This window comes from Arctopsyche grandis, chromosome 1, assembly GCF_051622035.1.
Source record: "Arctopsyche grandis isolate Sample6627 chromosome 1, ASM5162203v2, whole genome shotgun sequence".
In the NCBI taxonomy this organism is placed as follows: Eukaryota; Metazoa; Arthropoda; class Insecta; order Trichoptera; family Hydropsychidae; genus Arctopsyche; species Arctopsyche grandis.
The window spans coordinates 8,872,812-8,890,887 of NC_135355.1; the positions used below are offsets into that span (position 1 = coordinate 8,872,812).

An 18,076-nucleotide genomic window follows, 5' to 3' on the forward strand; every position below is an offset into this window, starting at 1 on the left:
CATTGTATCATCATCATCATCATGTATGTATATATAATTTCGCTATTCTTTGTCCGTGTATCTGTCTGAGATAACGCTCGCCGTACTATAATACTCGTTGCAATTCGACATACACGTGCACGTAAGCTACACCACTTCCAACAAAATGACGTACAATGTATGTAATACGAATAATAACAAAAGATAAAAAGTTCTATATATACTGTTTGATACGAATATTTCCGCTAGGCAAATAGACGAAAATAATTTAGAAATAATATCTATTGAAAATTTATTTAATTAATTAATTTTTCTATCGGTGTTTTATATTATTTATATATAGGTAGGTAGGTAGCTTTTACCATTTTTTTCATATTAAACAATTAAATATAAATATATTTAAAAGGTATTTGAAAAAATTGAACCGAGTGCGGATTGAACTTAGCCGTGGTGCAGAAGCGGGAGCGCCGGGAGTAGGGTTGCCAGATGGTATCCAAAAGGAGGACATGTCCTCCTTTTCCATGTTTTGTCCTCCCGTCCTCCCTTACCTACTGTAAGTCCTCCTTTTTGCTAAACATCGGGCGAGACTGGCGGGAAGCGAAAAAGGGTGTAGAGATTGCCGATGTTAAGCTACACGATCAATTTTGTAACTTGATTTTATTACTTAAATCAAAATCAGATGAAGATGAAGCATATTATGATTTGAAGTTGCACGAGCAGTGGACAATCTACTTCAAAAGTGTTGAATGTTTCTGAGAACTGTTCAAGATCTGCGAGTTTTATTTTTGTATAAGCGCACATAACGCAAATGTGGAAAGAGTTTTTTCACTGATTTATACTCAGTGGAGCAAAGAGAGGAATAGACTAAGTATGCAGTCAGTTAATTCTTTAATTCTTACTCAATACAACTTCAAAAACATGACATGTGAAGATTTTTATAATTATTTGTTAAAAAACCAAGAACTTCTTTCCAAAATTGGCAGCTCAGCTAAATATGATTAAAATAAAGTAAAATAATATAAAAAATTCGTTTAATTTCTGAATGTCCTCCTTTTTTACAGAAAATTCTTCTTTTTAGACCCATCTGCCCTCCTTTATCAAATTATCATCTGGCAACCCTAGCCGGGAGCAGTCACCGTCTCGCTGCGCGGGAGCATGCGCCAAGTCGCCACGGCTGTGTTCGACATACAGGACCGATAAATTTCTTTTAATTTTTTTATTTATTTAATAACTTAATATTCCATAACCCATACGATGATATTTCATCGGGTACAACACTAGTTTTATAATATTGCTGCTATATAGTCAATGTTGCTTTCCATAGGAAAATACGCGACAATATGCGTATTTTTCTTTCTCGCTTTGTCGAATATGCGGGTCTCAGAATTTTACGACACTACACAAGACGGAGAATACTAACATATTATTTTTTCATAATACCCATTTCTATAATTGGTCCAATGAAAAATAAAGTAAAAACACTCGTTTTCATAATTCATTAATGATATATACTTATATCCGGAGTCGTGGAATGTAGAAGTCATTAATTATAGAAATAAAGACAAAAAAGAAGATAGTTGGACGTACATAGACTTGGACGGTCTCGTAAAATTAAAAAAAAGATAACTATCTTATTGTATTTCTTGCTTAAGAGGAGTCAATAAATTGTGGGAATGTGGGTAAGGTCTTATCCACATTCTTTAATTATTTTTGTCATTTTATAATATGACATATGCAGCAGCCACAAAATCTTCAGTGTCATCTATAATGCCCGAGCACATGGCCCATGTAAACGCAAAATCTGAATAACAACAAAATGGCAACTAATTGGTGGAAATAATTGAGCCACATTTGTGCATGTTATGCTAAAAATATTGATTTAAGATATCGAGAAATATTGCTGGCAACATTGCTTAAAAATATTGCTTGTTTACAGGTCCTTTTAGAAAGATTGCAAAAATTTCTTATCATGGTCAGATTTGATGCGATTTATTTCTCAATAGATAAAATGTCTTGCTTGGACCAAATTATAAATAGCGCTACAACTGTCAGTTGTCGGGGGTAAATAAAGCCGGCTAAGTTGTCATTTTACTGTAACAATACAGAATTAGAAACTTTTTTGTATGATAAAATTCTTACATAGATTATATGTAGTGCGTAATTTGTAATTGAGTTAATCTGATTCCAAAAATTCATAATGGACTACTTTGAAGAAGATACGCTACTAAGTCCCGCCTTCGAAGTCGATCAAGCACTTATTGAACAAGGTGTCATAACATCACCGAGAGATGGATTACAATTCTTAGCCAATGTAGTATTGGAACGGCGAACTTGTCAAGATGTCGTTACCGCTCCTTTGACGAATTCTGTAAACAACCAAAACATATTTGCCACTGAGGTATTCATTTACAGTTTCGAAATTTTACATTTTTGAATATCTATGTCGGTGGCTTAAATTGCTTATTTTGCAGCCACCAAAAATGATGTCAGCCCCCGAATCCCTAGTTCCAACGTTGGAGTGGCAGAATTGTCAAGTGACTGATTTCTCCGATATCAGAACTCGGGTTTCGAAAATGTACGACAAACAGGAATTCTGGGTACACACTGTCAAATGCCCACCGATCGATGCTAAAAATTCTAGCGAACTATGGAAAAATTTTCTTGAAAAAAATATGCCTGACGCCAGTTTAATTTTCACAATGAAGCAATTTATCTTAGAATTTATATTAGATTTCTTAATTGAAAGTTTAAATGAAATACCAGATGGATCGGGAATCGATTCTATGTGTGGTGAGTTTTCTGCTCTATGATTTTTAAAACGTATAATATTTATGTTATATTTTGATAAATTTGTACTTTTTTATTAGGGAGGTGGATATTTGCAGTTTTGGGTGTCATTAAATTACCACTTACGCCCGACGCTTGCAGCTCGTTAAGAGAATTAGCTAGAAAGTGTAGCCGTATCAGGTAGTAAAAAATTTCCTATTTTTTAATGTTAAAAATACAGACATATTGTTGAAATTTAAAACCATGCTATTTTTTCAGAGGAAAATTATCAATGGATGACGTAAATGTTTCAAAAAAAGTTGCACCGCTAAATTTATTTATATGCCTGACTGCACGATACTTTAGACAAGGTGATTTAGCAGATTAAAAGACTGTTGTTGTTGTCAAAAATAATTCATGTCTATTAAATTCATATAAAAGAAAAATAAATTGAAATTATAATACTTCCAAAGTCTATATAAAAATATTTTAATTCTTCTTTGTCTCGGAAACTTTAGAGGCAGCGTCCAAAGCTTGGAGTAAGTCTTCAATTAAATCTTGTACATCTTCCAAGCCGACTGATAATCTAACGAGTGAATCAGTGATTCCAAGTTCCATTCTTTGTTTTTCTGGTACGGACGCGTGTGTCATTACAGATCTAAAATTTCATCACAGATATTACACTTATTCTTAAATAATTACATAACTGGACTGTTTGTGAACTTACGGTAATTCGGCCAAACTTTCATATCCTCCGAGACTCTCAGCCAAAGTGAAAACCTTCAAGGACTTTAAAAACTCTGATGATTGTGCGGCTCCACCCTTAATAAAGAATGCTAACATTCCAGAATGTCCGTAGCATTGTTTCTTAGCTAAATCATGTTGTGGATGTGACGATAAACCTATAAACACGAGAATACATTTAAAATTTGATTATATTTTATTTTTCATTTAGTATATTTATTTTCAAATTATTATTTGGGGTTTTGCTCATGATCTAGCTGAAATATTTAAAAGATAGAGCCCAATAAGGTAAGTAGTAAAGTAGGAATAAGCATTATGTACACAAAACCTCATATTACAACTGTTGTTTTTATGGCTTTTTGGGTTCCGATTAATATGGCTCCTCATACAAAGTCGAACACGTTGGAAAAGTTTTGTTTTTTTTTTTTATTATCTATGAATGTATTGTGATTTTTGTGTAAAAATTCAACCTTGAAATTTTTACTGATTTTAATTTAGAATCAATAAAAAAATTGTGTGTGTATGTGTTAGTATATGTATCTGTGTATTTTGGGAATAATTTTAATACCATTAATCCTATCAAACTGAAACTTGGTACATTTCAGTTACTAAAATTTTTATCGTCAAGTTGTAAATTTTTTTCAAAATTTTAAATTGGTCAGAAGTGGTATCTCTTCTTATAGTTCTTCTCTTTTTGCTATTTACTATTTAAATTGCGATCAAAGAACACTTTAGAACGTTATAAGGACTAAAGGTCTATTCATATTGACATAGACCGACAACTGCACGTAAACAGTACGAAAAGTATTCTTTGGTACATTCTAAGAGCTTTTAAAAATAATATTTATTTTAGTTGTATAATGTTTACCTGGATGAATCACTTTATCCACCATTGACTGACTTTCCAACCATTTTGCTATGAGCAAAGATGACTTCTGGTGCTGTTGCATCCTAATCGCTAAAGTTTTCAAACTTCTATTGACTTGATAGCAATCAAATGGCGCTGGTACAATGCCCATAGCTAAAGATGTGTTTTATAACATTAATAAATAATTTTGTCATTCGTAGATACAAAAAAATCAACACACCATTCTGTAAAAATCTTAATCTTTCATGAAGATCATCCCGGCTGGTCATAGCTGCCCCCATTATAACATCAGAATGGCCGTTCATGTATTTCGTCAGCGAATACATGACTATATCGGCACCCAACTCGAGCGGCCGTTGAAAATATGGCGTCAAGAAAGTATTATCAACGACAAAAATAGTATCGGGATACTCCTTGAGTATTTTCGAAATTGCGGCAATGTCAAAGATTTTCAATAGTGGATTTGTTGGCGTCTCTATCCATACCATCTAAAATTGCACATCATTTACTAACGTTACTATTTTTTTATATGATATATTCGCAATTGAAAATATGCATACTTTAGTGTTGGGTTTTATAACTTGTGTTAAGTTCGTTGCATCTTGCAAGTCTATGAACGATAATTCAACACCCATGCGTGCCACCACATTCCTGAATATTATAAGGAATAATCATTTAAATCGTTTTAATTGATTTCGTTATTTTTAATTGTACAAGTGTGTATTATACCTGAATAACCGATTGGTGCCCCCGTAGACATCATCACCGCATATTATGTGATCTCCTCGACTGAGCAATGACGAAATACAAGTCGTAGCTCCAAGACCCGAAGAAAAGCATAGGCTATATTTCGCTTCCTCCAAGCTGGCTAAACATTCTTCCAAAACGTTTCTTGTTGGATTTCCAGATCTTCCGTATTCAAACCCCTATAAAATTACTGATTAGTATTGTAGCTTTTATCTGATGTTAATTTATGCCATAGTGTTATTATTTTTTGTTTATAATAAATTTCGTCATATTGTATGTAAACATATAGTTATGTGCGTCAACTCACTATCACATATTGTAGATAATGTAACAAATATCATTTATTTATTTCAAATGATTTTGTTTGAATGTAATTAATTATGATAATGTATTATTTTTTTACTCTGTGTTTTGCTGGAGCCTCTTGTTTAAATGTTGTAGAGGTTACTAAAGGTGGGACCACGCAGTACGAATTCCAACGCTCGGGCTCTTGTCCTACATGAATGGCTCGGGTTGCAAATCCTGGAGCCTGTTTAAGAAATCCATTTTCAGCCATTTCTGAAAAATTTTTAACATTATAGTTTAAAATTACTTAAAATTCAATATCGTAATAGTTTTAATATTGTATTTTAACAAGATTATATGTACATCATGGCCCGCACATCCCAAGCCGGGGCCCTGGGCTAGCATGCTTGAGCCCCTCCCCTCTCCCAAAAATTTCAAAATTGAAATCGATAATCATTTCATCAATATTTTTCAATACACATTAAGGAGTAATAAGATTGAGGATCACCTGATAAGTGATAACATATATTTTCACAAGTTTCAAATATGTAGAAGTCATAGTGTAAAAATAATAGCTAAGGTATCGCCGACAAATTACTACTTGAACATAACTACGAAGACGAAAGACACTTCTCAATTTCGTAACAAATTAAAAATAATCTATTTCAGTGCTGGGCCCCCTCACGGTCCGAACCCCCGGCTTAGGGCCGGGCCACACCGCAAACAACTTTGTTGACGAGTTTTGTTGCTGGAAAGTCTGCGAGTGCGGTCTTCCTTTCAACTCGGGGACGGCCGCACGTGCTACTAGTTTTTTCACTATAGAGACTATAATACAATACAGACGTACAATACCGTAATACATACAATACGCATTTAACGCATCTATTGTAATTTATTAGGATTTTCAACATGTCTATTATTTCAATTGTTAATTTTACACGACACAGCCACACACCCTGTCCATTTAAAATAATATACATACTCATGCTTTATTGTCGTCGTAAGCAGGTCGAAAAAGTCTTACTTACCGTTCAGTATTATCTATTGTAATTTATTAGGGTTTTTAACATCTCTATTATTTCAAATATTAATTTTACACGACACAGGCACATCCTGTCCATTTAAAATAATATATATTAGAGATTTCAATATGATACAATGAGTAAAGACGATACAGTACAGGACCTGTTTAGAAATCATTGTTCAGAAGATTTATTGCAGCAGCTCTATGCAAGTGTTGCACATGTCCGAAAGAAACCGCTGTCTATTGTTAAATACACAAGGACACTGTTATTTACATTATCCACATAATTTGTAGACCACATATTTTTTTTAATTTAACTAATTGTATTTCGTCTCTTCTTCCTCAATCTCCGGCAAATTCCATTGTTATGTTGTTGTTATTTCAAATTAATGTTTATTGTACTCGATAGATTTAACAAACTTATTACGTGCAATAAATGATATCTGAATCAAATTTTAGTTCAATTACCTCATATTGAGCAATTAATTGAGAAATTATCTCATAGATTGATCATTCATACAATAGAGGCATGTCGTAGATTGCTCGTGCGGTTGTTGACGTGTTTTTTTATGTATGGAGTTTTTTTGATGGGTCTGGCATGTCGATCGTTCAGATCATAAAATCCATGCGACCAGACCCAACGGCTTCAACTGATATCAACCGTCGTCAGGCTTTATTACCCGAGAGACCGACATGTTGCAGGGTGTGGTCCGATGACCCCATACAATGTGTATGGGATCGGTCATTTTGCAATTTTAGAACGACACGTCGCGCCAACCAAGTTGTTCGCGAGTCGAGCGGTGCGGCCCGGCCCTTAGAGTGTAAATAATGTAAATACATACATACATATGTATGTAATTCAATTTAATTGTGTAATTATACAATATAAATAATGTGTTGTTTTTTTAATATGTTATGAAAAATCTACTGACTATTTTTTTTTTATATATGAATGTTATTTTTATGATGCACATTTTATGAAAATTTTCATATACAAATACAAAGTTTAAAATTTGTCATATGTACGTTACAACGGACCAGGCTTAAGTTATGTATGTATGTGTATCAAGATGTAATAACGTACAAATAAATAATATCTGATCAAATACAGTTGATCGTTAAATCGTCATATCAGTCATCGTCACGGTATGATAAAATTTTACATACTGCATAAAAATATTTATATTCATACTGATAATGGTCTGCACATGTATGTAAATATTTACTCTTGCCAGGTGTAAAATGTCGTAAAACTTTATTTAAATTTACATACTTCAAGAACGCTATCTGCATTTATTTGTATTGTGCTTATTATTTTATCGCAAATTTTTTTATAAAATACTAGCTGAACCATCATGCGTTGCAATGCCACAATAACGCATGCAATTCCCGTTGCTCTCCTGTTCCCGTTATCGTTCTCGTTCACGTTCCCATTTGCATACATTCCCAGACATACATATAACAAATCCTGAAAGTTCCATCGCAATCGGTTGAGTGGCTTAGGAGCCTATACGAGACGGACAGACAGAGAGACAAACAGACATTCAATTTTATATACATATATAGATAAATATTAACAGAATTCTCACTTTCTAACGAAAATGAGAATGCTGAGTGGTATATGTACATACATATGTATGTACAATATGAAGTAACTCAAACTTAAACCCGTAAATAATTTCACCGTGGAAGAAAATATTTCCAGATGTAGAAAGGGGTATATTGGATTCTGACGAACCTGAGTCAGGTGAATAATTAACGGCAAGTTCACAAGATTTAAAAAAATGTCAATAAAGAAAACATCAAGAAGTGGTTAGAACATGATCTGGGGTTTCGATATACAAGTGAAGAAGAAATTATCAATATGCAATGGTCACAAACACAACAATGATTTCTACATTCTTTACATTTTGGATATTTCGACTAATAAGGATTCGAATATAATAGTATATTTTTTTTTTATCTGCAAGGAAATTATTAATGAAAAGCTTCACAAAAATCATAGACTTTCTTATTAGATAATAAAAATTAATAGCAGTACCAAAAGTATTCTTAGGTATATACATATAGAATGTACCAAAGAGAATGTTTCGTACTGCTGGTCACGTGTATTTGCCGGTCTGTGCTGCGTCGGTATGAACGAACCTTGAAACGGATAATCCTGTTAAATGTCCACATTGGAAGTATGTTATCGTGTTTTAAAATGGAAATTTAAATTATTGATGTTTTTCGATTATCCGTGCTTCTCTTTTCCATTTATTAACCCAGATTATCAAGAATATACAGTATTGTAATACTAATATGTACATACCTACATATATAGAAACGAATATCGATTTTTTAAATCAAAATTTGTCTATTTCAGTTTGTTTCACAAAAAAATTTGACTGACTAAATCATTAAAGCTAATTGGATTGTCGTTTCTGAAACTACTTAACTTTCCCTTTATTGATTAGCATGTGAACCTTTTAGAAGCTAAATAAACGAATCTAAGTTATTTATATGTTTATATTTGTGTTTTTTGTTATGAAGTTTACTGAAAGTGGTTAGTTGTTTTACCAGATTTAATAATAAACAATTTCCAATAGTGACAAATTATCACTCAATTATCAACCAATAAATGGCTAATTATTTCTGTTTGAGTGTTGTCATATCACTTAGCAGTTAGCATATATTGATTAGAAATGTTTAAATGTACCGAGTAGTCGGGGAATTCAAATATGTATACAGGTTAAGCTAAAGTTCAAAAAAATTATATCATTATTTAACAAAATTGAACAATAGAAATTTTCCTATTGTGTTTTGCTTTAAAATGAAAAAAAAAATCAGCGCGAACATTTTTACCCTATAAAATAATACAATATTCATGTATGAATGCAACGCTCTATTCAAATTATTAACATGACAATATTTTTATCAAATTTATGGAAATATCATCATCTTTCGGAATTTTTGAACCAGCCAAAAAAATATTTCTTCTGTTATTTAAATGAATGTCTGCAAAAATTAATAGACAATGGGACAAGCACTATAAATAAACGTATTCCGAGGAATATTGCGTTGCACCAAAGTGTCTGTCGCTTTGAAATACTTTCTATATTTAGTCTGCATCGTTTGCGATTTCTTTTACACTGAACTTATCAAACTTCTTAAGTCGTCTCGATTCTAGGACTTCTGTTGCGTGTTTGCAATTTATCACTTCCTTGTAGCTCAATTTTAGCAAGTCATTGCTCAATAGGCTGACAATAAGAATGACCAACAATTGTCGTCTATTGAACGAATAAAATTGTGCTTAAAAAATGTCTAAGTTAGCTCAATTGACTAATTGAGTCGGTACGTGATCGTTTCATCTTGCCGAGCTTTGCAAAAATAGGAAATGTAAACATTACAAATACTTGTACAATTTCTGCATTTTCATGCAATGAAATCCAATGTTTTAAACGCTTTTGTTATATGCAATATCATATTATATGTATGTACTAAAGAACAGACTTCTATAGATCTAGCAGTTTGATTATAAACAAATATGATATTGAGTCTCTGTATATCAATAAAATCAATAACCATAATAAAAAATGTAGTGTTTATTATGTAAAGTTAACTTTTTTGATTTAAGATTAACTTATTTGATCTGAACGCGCGACAAATTAACCCCCAAAGTTGCCCGCAAGTCAACCGGTGTGGCCGGGCTCTTAGGTTTAAAATTAAGACACACATTAATTAATTACAGATATCAATTAGTCTATATACACAGTAACATTAGATGAAGTTTTGTGATTATGAGACAATTCGATCTCGATATTTGTATCCAATATTGATTTCGGATTATGTTTTCATGCTTTTAAAAAAAATGTGTGAGTGTATTTTGGAAATAGTTCAAACACCGTTAATCCTATTAAACTGAAATTTAGTATCAGTTACTGAAATGTTTATCTTTACGTTAGAATATGCAAACAAGCAGTAATTTTTTTTAAAACGATACATTATTTTATTTTGACTTTTTGTTGTTTTATGCTTATATCTTCATAGTAATATTAAGTAATAAAAAATGACACTGAAAGTAGAACGTGTTTCCCTACATTATCACTCAAACGTGTATCGAGAATATTTTCATAGCCGGCATGTGTGCGTCATTATCAGGGCCTGCCAGAAAAAATTCATATTTTTTCAGGGCACAACCGAGACACTTTCCCCCTTTTAAAAATCCAAAACCTTGGGAATAAAAAACACTTTTTAAAATATATCATTTCAGATAAATCTAAATTACGTGCTATCTGGAAATTTATGTTTAGCGTCGCCAGTCCATTTAGTCGCTCTTGATTAATTTGTTGATCGTACAAAATTTGTAATTCTTTTCAGTACTGTATTATTATATTTCTCCTTACAGCCAATGTTAAAAAAAATCGAAACGCAATCGCTACATTAGATAACATGTTCAGGAATCTCATATCGATCATTTCTTTAAAATTGTGTAGCTCACAACAACTGTCCCCCCCCCCCCCCTTTCTGATTCGGACTGATATGAGTATGTATTTAATGATTTAATAGCAGGTGTGGCTCGTGATTTTAAAAACAGGTGAGGCACGAGAACGCTAACCCCCCCCTTCCTCCTACATTTTTTTTCCAAAAAATGAAATGTTTATATTTTAAGTGACATTGAATGCAAAGAAAATGACTTTTATTAACAAATTATCGACTTCGTTCATTATGTGTACCGAAAAAGCAAAAATGTAATTAATAAAAAATATTTAATGATAAGATTGTCATATTGTAATTGACAAGTTTAGCATACCTTCTAAAATATAGTGGAAATGTCGAAAAACGTTGACGGTATCGTGTATTTTTCGAATCTCATAGAGCAGAGCATCGCAAGGTGAGTGCGTCGGCAGTTTTCGCCGACGCAGCACTTCGATCTAACGCGTGTGAGGGAGAAAACCGATGTTAGTTGACGTTTTGTCACCTATGTATGTATGGACTAGCTAACGACTGCCGATTAAGTACATACATATGTATGTACGTAGCTGACAAACTCTACGAGTCGTAAATAATGTGTGCCGCGAATATCAATAGGTTGCGTGGCTCTGGCATAGAGCATATAGACGACCGGGGCTGACGTTTCTGCCCCAAAGAGACCTTAACACAGCCAATTTAAACTGACCTGTATACGGTAATACGGATATTTTTTATCTGCTTCGACTGTCTACACAGTGCCAGAATAGCAGGTAAACTGAAGCCGGCGACCACGGGACCACGGCAGATAAGCGACTGCCCTGAACTGAATTACGAACCGGTTCTGCTCACAGTGGTGGTGTGCGGGATAAATAAACACTTGGTGTCTCTTGACGACAAATTAACAACATGCAAAAATTGTTTTTTTTTTTATTAGGAGTGCTGTGTGTGGGGCAGTGCCCCGGTTGCCCTTAAAGACGAGCCGCCACAGTTTAATAGTATTAAGTGATAATATTATTGTTAGTGGCACATCTAGTGGGGGGGAGGTCCCATTCCCCCTTATGATTTCTTAAAAACAGCTAACGAAGCAATTTAAGAGGCTTGCAATAAATCCAGAATTTTTTTATTTAAAAAAAAATTACTAACACAATTTTTTCTCAGTACGGATATTTCTATTCCTTCATGCCCCAAATTAAATCCTAGGTCCGGGTGTGTCATTGATAAAAGTAATTTTGAAAATTGCTGCTTTACAGAATAATTTACACAGTATTCAAATCTACCTACTCATTCACGCAAAGCTTTCAAATTACTAACTAGGCAAGTCGATACTTCAAACAATAACGGTACCCATGTACTCGTACATACATACAATGTACATATGTATGTATATATACAGACAATATAGTCACCTAGCGTAATTGACGCCACAAGACACGTGGTAATATCTGTGATATAGTATATTGAACATTTATACGTCACATTTCTGTAAATATTGTGGACTATATTTTTGAATTTATAAATACACACGAGTGACGAAATTTTCTATGCACACGTCGCGGCGAGTGGCGTGCGGAGTTTTTCCAACCAGTTTTCCCGCGTGGAAAATTCTCATCGGTTTTTCTACCAAACGCGCGACTATAGATCGGAAATATACCTTTTATCTTTCAGGGATTGGATTGCGATATAATAGACTGGTGACTTCGTGCGCCTCTTACGAAACTCGAAATAGGACTGATCGGGAAGTTGCCCCATTGCCAATGTTCGGCCGCGACACGTTCAGCGTTTCTTCAAGTTTTGTACGGGCTGAGCCTCCTCACGCCAGGGTTCGACAACCGTTCGCTTATCTAATCGAAATTCGCTCCAAGTGTCTGAATTTGATGAGATCAAACGGGTCACGAGAGGGGGTCACTGATGCCGTGAGAGTGTCGCATCAATCGATAATTTGTCAAGGGCGTATCCATGGGAGAGGCGGGTATTCGAAAACATAATGAAACGGCAGTATATTTCGTGCAGGACATGAGTGTAGTCATTAATCATTGTGAAGAAGTATTAGGATTAATAATAACCAACTGTGATTTAAGTGCTAGTAAGTTTCCAGTCATTTAAGAATACATTTCCACACTTGTAAATGGTTCTTAACCTTTTTGGGGTAACGGTACATCTTTGGAGGAATATTATAAGATATTTATATTTGAAATAATAGCTCTCACATTCACTCAAAATTAATAAAAATAAAAGTATATCTAACTAATATACACAAAAGTGAAAAATAAATTAAATTTAAGTGAATTCAATTTAGATTATTTTATTTTTTTTGAGAATACACATTATATTTAATTCTTCCATCAGAGTGCTAATTAAGTAACTGTTAACTGATCTCAATAATTAAACTCCTTCCAATCTGGAAATTATTTTTGTCTATTAATTCCATTGAATTGGTGAATATTTCAATTTGTCTAAATAATTTATTACCTTTAAGTTTTTAAAATGGAGTAAAAATATTCTATATTATATGCTGGTTATTTATTATAATTGAGTATTCTGTTTAAACGAAATGATAAACGGACTATATTGCACATTGCAATCTCGCACCCAACAATCGTTGCCACGAAAATCACGAATACGGAATATCTGACACAATCGAAATGTATATATTATATTATACCCTTAACCTACACACATGTGTATGTGTATTGAAATATTCTCAATTCATCTATCGGTTTTCTAGTTTTCAATTTTATGATGTTTATAAATACGCATTTATAACTTATGTATAATTATAAGTATACTAAAATATAAATCATTTCTAAAATTTTGTTTTACATTGAAATCACTGGTTAAAGTTTGTTTTTCGCATACGTGCTTAAAATATATGTGTACTTACTGTTAATGGACATCTTAATTACGTGGTAAAATTGAGTTTTGAGAAATGGCAATTTCGCACTTAAATTTTGGCACGTGGCGTGACGTTGATGTCGGTAAAAATCGCAAGTTGAACACACCCAGAATTTTATTTTGCACTTGATTATTATCGCACTTCGTGTTTATAGAATTTATCGCTTGTATTATTATGTGTAGATTAATAGGCACTTAAAGATTATACATACATACATATATGTATGTATTTCCTGATAAAAAAAGGAAAAAAAATGTTTGTCATTATTGGTATTTTTTAAATAATTTTCATATTAAAATGTTTTCACATATTATCAATATTTATTTAGTCCATATTTATTGTTATGTTAAAAGGAAATCCATTGACGTAATGTAATAATGCTAAAAATCATCAAATTTCTGATTTAACTGTTGAATTTGGCGTGATATTATGTGTGTAAAATGAACGATGTTTACAGTTTATTGCGAGTGTTTGATATTCACTGACATAATTGGGGGTTCCAAACTGGTGGACTGCATTCCGCAAAAAATTGAATTTCAATGAATCTTGTCGAAGTAGAACTCTCGAATCGATCATTTCATCAACACTTTCATACATACATATGTATATATCTACTATAAAAAAGATTGCAAAATATATGATTCACACAAGATTTTATTATTTCCTTGTATCATCATACACATTCATACCATTTTTTAATTTTTTTTTATCACAATAACTCTGTATAAAATAATAATACAAATAGTTGTATAAATTTATATTTACTAAAAAAATTCACAAAAAATCAATAAAATTTTTGTCTGATAAAAAATATATGTACGTATAAATTAACATTTACAAATAAAATGTATATTTTCTTTCTATTACGTTTACAAAATGTAAATGTTTAGTAATATTTTTAGTTTTTATTACATATTCGACGGTTTTGTACAAACATTTTTAATCTAGTATTAAAATTTAGAGTTGGCCTTTTTATATCGTAGCTATGTAGTTAAGATAAATAATAAAAGGATTGACCTAGTTTCTTGTAATCAGTTTCACGTCTGAGATCACAAATACATGCATACATATCGTATCAAATTTATGCGGTTTATTACCACATACATGTACATATTCAACAGTATAGTACATATACATAGAATGAGATTCTTCACTTTATCTTGCTTTTTATAATAAAATTTCGTGAAAAAGTCGCGTGGTGTCCGCCCTAGATTCCTTGTTTACTATATTTTACTGCAACGAAACTAATCAATATGTAAGTATAGAGCGGAGCTTTTGTATGTAAATCTGTAACTGAACGGAAGGTACAATTGCATTTATTAAGAATTTTACAATATGTATTTGAATCAAAATTCAAGTCATTATTTTTCAATATCATTATCGAATGGCAATATGGTGTTCAGTGACGTCATCAAAATGATGGAATCTTCCCAGTCCACTTGGTTGTAGCAGTCCTTACAATGGAATTGATGACGCAGTTCTCCTTGAGAATTTTTCTCTGTTTTAACCATGAAAACGTTTTCTTGACGGATGCATTGATTCGAGGGTCGATTGCTGCAAGATGTGTCACTCTTGGTAGTGGTTGAAAGGAGTTCTGAGGAGGATTCGGTGCTTTTGCAAGGATGGCAAGAGTGTATGTTCATTGCTGGACAAATGGGTTGAACAGGTCCATAACATTTGTTCTGTTTTTGCTTCATGCACTCATCGCACATGCCCAAATGATGAAACATGTATTTCATTATGTTTCTATAGCAAAATCCACAATGTCTAACCACCTTGCGGGTCTTTTTTTTCGGTTTTTCTGATTGCTGGGCTGTCTTCATGGCATGTTGCTTCAATGTTTGCTGAGTTTTATTCATTTTTATTCCAAAATTAGAATCCGCTACAGCGATGATAATTTTTTTCTCAATTGTGTGACACGTTTAAAGGTTCAATTGTTTAATTTATTTGAAAAATATCGATTCGTTTGTTTACGGTAAAAATCCGATATACATATATTATATAATTCGATATTACATCGAGATATCGGCGGCCAGGATTCTTTAATGCACAAAATACTACAATGTTCTACAAAGCAAGAGAGCAAAAAAAATATTGGCAATAGTGAACCATTTTTGTGCCCCTAAGAATCCTGGCCCACGATCTTTGGATATATGTAACAACACACCAAAAGTAATGGTAGCACATAAACGTGAAATTTGCAAACAGCAAGTAAGAAATCTCGCGTACCTCTGTACTTCTTGCAAACAAATTCATTTGAAATTTGTAGTATTATTATATGTGTTACATATTTCTTCATTTAAATTGAAACCACCATGAACTAACAGTTACATGTATTTTTCTCATTCAGTGTCATCACCTGGATGGTAATACCCGGTGCGCTCTACAACTCCCGCACCCCCCTAGTGACACCACTGGCTATAGTTGTCGGCCATTCTTACTGAGTCTTTAACCACTTGAATTTTAATTAGAAAATAAGAGCCCCGTGAATTTAAGAAGTATATTTTATGTCCTCGGTGGTTTTCACGTTCATTATCAAATATTTACATTCATAATAGTTAAATGTATATTCATTTACCGTCAATTAGTCAATTGCATTATTCTAATCAAAATATCGAACGACTACATAATGGTTTATCTACCCATTGTCATGACGAAAGCATATTTTTTAATAAATGGAAGCCTATTTGTATCCAATAAGAACGTTTTAATAGGCGATTCATCACTTAATTTTGATTAAAGCGTTAAGTGTAGACCGCGCCCATCGAAAGTGTCAAGTATCAAAAGAAAAACTACGAATTCAATCATTTATCTCTGGGGACTGGGTCACTGCATTGAAAGTCGAAAGATCGAAAAGAAAAGATCGAAAATCGAAAAATCGAAAAGAATGAGGCTGAACGTTTTCAACTTCATTCATGAAAATATAGTGTTTTCACCCCCAATCCCACATTTAGGACATTGTTCTTTCAATGACCAACCAATACGCAACATTCTTAAAGAAATATATCTGGCAATCGCAAAGATAATAGAACATAAAACACCTAACTCTATGCTGACTGAAGCTATACCTGCTATCCCGTTATTTGCCTGAATTATAGTTCAAGTACACAACATGACAACATAATGCATTTTAAAGGTCTGTTCATACCTAGTCAGCACGTACCGACTTCAGCAGGTATCTGGCCGTACGAAAAGTATTCTTTGGTACATTTTGTATGGGTATATTCACACCAACCGTCACGTTTACGCCACGGCAGGCTTACAGCAGTACCCGACATTTCCTGTTCATACCTTACAGCAACATCCGTCAACGTATCGTATCCGTTTTTTTGGCCATCGTGGAAATATACACGCGAATTACGTGCCATGAGTCTGCCGCTTTGCTGTTTTGGACCAATTATCGATAGTGACAGTTGACAGCTGTTCAATCTTTCGACATGGTTTTGGCGCAAATATTTAAAAAAAATTTAAATTTTTTACGGAAATATTTAAAAAAAAATTGTCCATCATCCACAAGCTCCTTATACAGTGTCCAAAACTCTTCTTCAGTTTTTCTATTTTTTAACATGGAATGCACATCAAAACGCCTCCGTGCTTTTTTATTGCTTTCTTGACAACAGCGCGATTATACATAATTTTTCGTTCGATAAACGTCGAAACATTTTTGCTGACTTGTATTCTGATGCGTAGCTACGAATGCACGTGTATTCAAGTACTCAACAATACGATGTAAGCAATATTGCGCCGTATCGTCATGGCCTCTGATGTATAAGTAAGCCGAGTTTGCCTTGCACTCGGCCAAATTGCTGTAAACGTGACGTGACCGCGACGTGTAGGTAGATATGAATAGAAATGTAATAAAATTACATATTTGAAACGGAGTCGTGCAGAGCTGAAGCCGTGCAGTGCTGTTAAGTATGAACAGACCTTAAAAAGTACGATGTCTTGTTTCGTATTTTTTAAGGAATATAATTTTTTCTCCTCTGATTTTTATTGATAAAAATATATACATATGTAAATAAAAATGTCATTCATTTTTTAGTATAATACACCCCTCCCCCTAGAAAATCATTTATTACTGGTCAAAAATTTTGCCCCTCTCCCCATGGGAAAAGCTGAAATGACGCCCCTGCTATCAGGATTACCACCGCTACGAAAACCGTTCGCGCGGATCTCCTGTTGCACAGGAAAATTGCCCAAATATTGCTCAAAAATTTCCCGGGGGGGGGGGGGGTGATTACTAGAGGTAGGATAGTCACAGTGCTATCCATTGTTTGGCAAACCTTTAACAATGCATTTACAACCTTTGAACAATACA

General features: G+C 33.3%; 2 protein-coding genes across 3 annotated transcripts; one reads left to right on the forward strand and one right to left on the reverse strand.

Annotated features, from left to right (window-relative positions):
- Positions 1 to 1,977: 1,977 nt before the first annotated feature.
- Gem2 (Gemin 2) lies at positions 1,978 to 3,223 on the forward strand. Its single transcript, XM_077439807.1, has 4 exons — positions 1,978 to 2,377; positions 2,451 to 2,769; positions 2,847 to 2,946; positions 3,025 to 3,223. Exons 1-4 carry the CDS (start codon positions 2,177 to 2,179, stop codon positions 3,131 to 3,133), a joined length of 729 nt encoding a protein of 242 aa, XP_077295933.1. The 5' UTR covers positions 1,978 to 2,176; the 3' UTR covers positions 3,134 to 3,223.
- Positions 3,061 to 12,794, reverse strand: Cth (Cystathionine gamma-lyase). 2 transcript variants are annotated; one of them, XM_077439785.1, is made up of 8 exons: positions 12,517 to 12,794; positions 5,508 to 5,662; positions 5,087 to 5,283; positions 4,918 to 5,008; positions 4,578 to 4,845; positions 4,358 to 4,510; positions 3,473 to 3,647; positions 3,061 to 3,403 (listed from the first exon to the last, which is right to left on the reverse strand). In XM_077439785.1, the coding sequence occupies exons 2-8, from the start codon at positions 5,658 to 5,660 to the stop codon at positions 3,235 to 3,237; spliced, it is 1,206 nt and encodes a 401-aa protein (XP_077295911.1). In that variant the 5' UTR covers positions 5,661 to 5,662; positions 12,517 to 12,794; the 3' UTR covers positions 3,061 to 3,234. The 2 variants fall into 2 exon arrangements, with proteins under 2 accessions (XP_077295911.1, XP_077295919.1); XM_077439793.1 differs by lacking the exon at positions 12,517 to 12,794 and adding an exon at positions 11,572 to 11,832 and having other exon boundaries at positions 3,068 to 3,403.
- Positions 12,795 to 18,076: the final 5,282 nt, after the last annotated feature.

Excerpts from the sequence above, each read along its gene's own strand:
- Cth (XM_077439785.1), bottom strand. The coding sequence starts at position 5,660 with ATGGCTGAAAATGGATTTCTTAAACAGGCTCCAGGATTTGCAACCCGA. Across the intron at positions 4,846-4,917 it reads TTATAAAACCCAACACTAAA|ATGGTATGGATAGAGACGCC; the intron begins GTATGCATATTT and ends GTGCAATTTTAG. Across the intron at positions 4,511-4,577 it reads ATTAAGATTTTTACAGAATG|CTATGGGCATTGTACCAGCG; the intron begins GTGTGTTGATTT and ends ACACATCTTTAG.
- Gem2 (XM_077439807.1), top strand. The coding sequence starts at position 2,177 with ATGGACTACTTTGAAGAAGATACGCTACTAAGTCCCGCCTTCGAAGTC. Across the intron at positions 2,770-2,846 it reads GGGAATCGATTCTATGTGTG|GGAGGTGGATATTTGCAGTT; the intron begins GTGAGTTTTCTG and ends CTTTTTTATTAG. Across the intron at positions 2,947-3,024 it reads AGAAAGTGTAGCCGTATCAG|AGGAAAATTATCAATGGATG; the intron begins GTAGTAAAAAAT and ends CTATTTTTTCAG.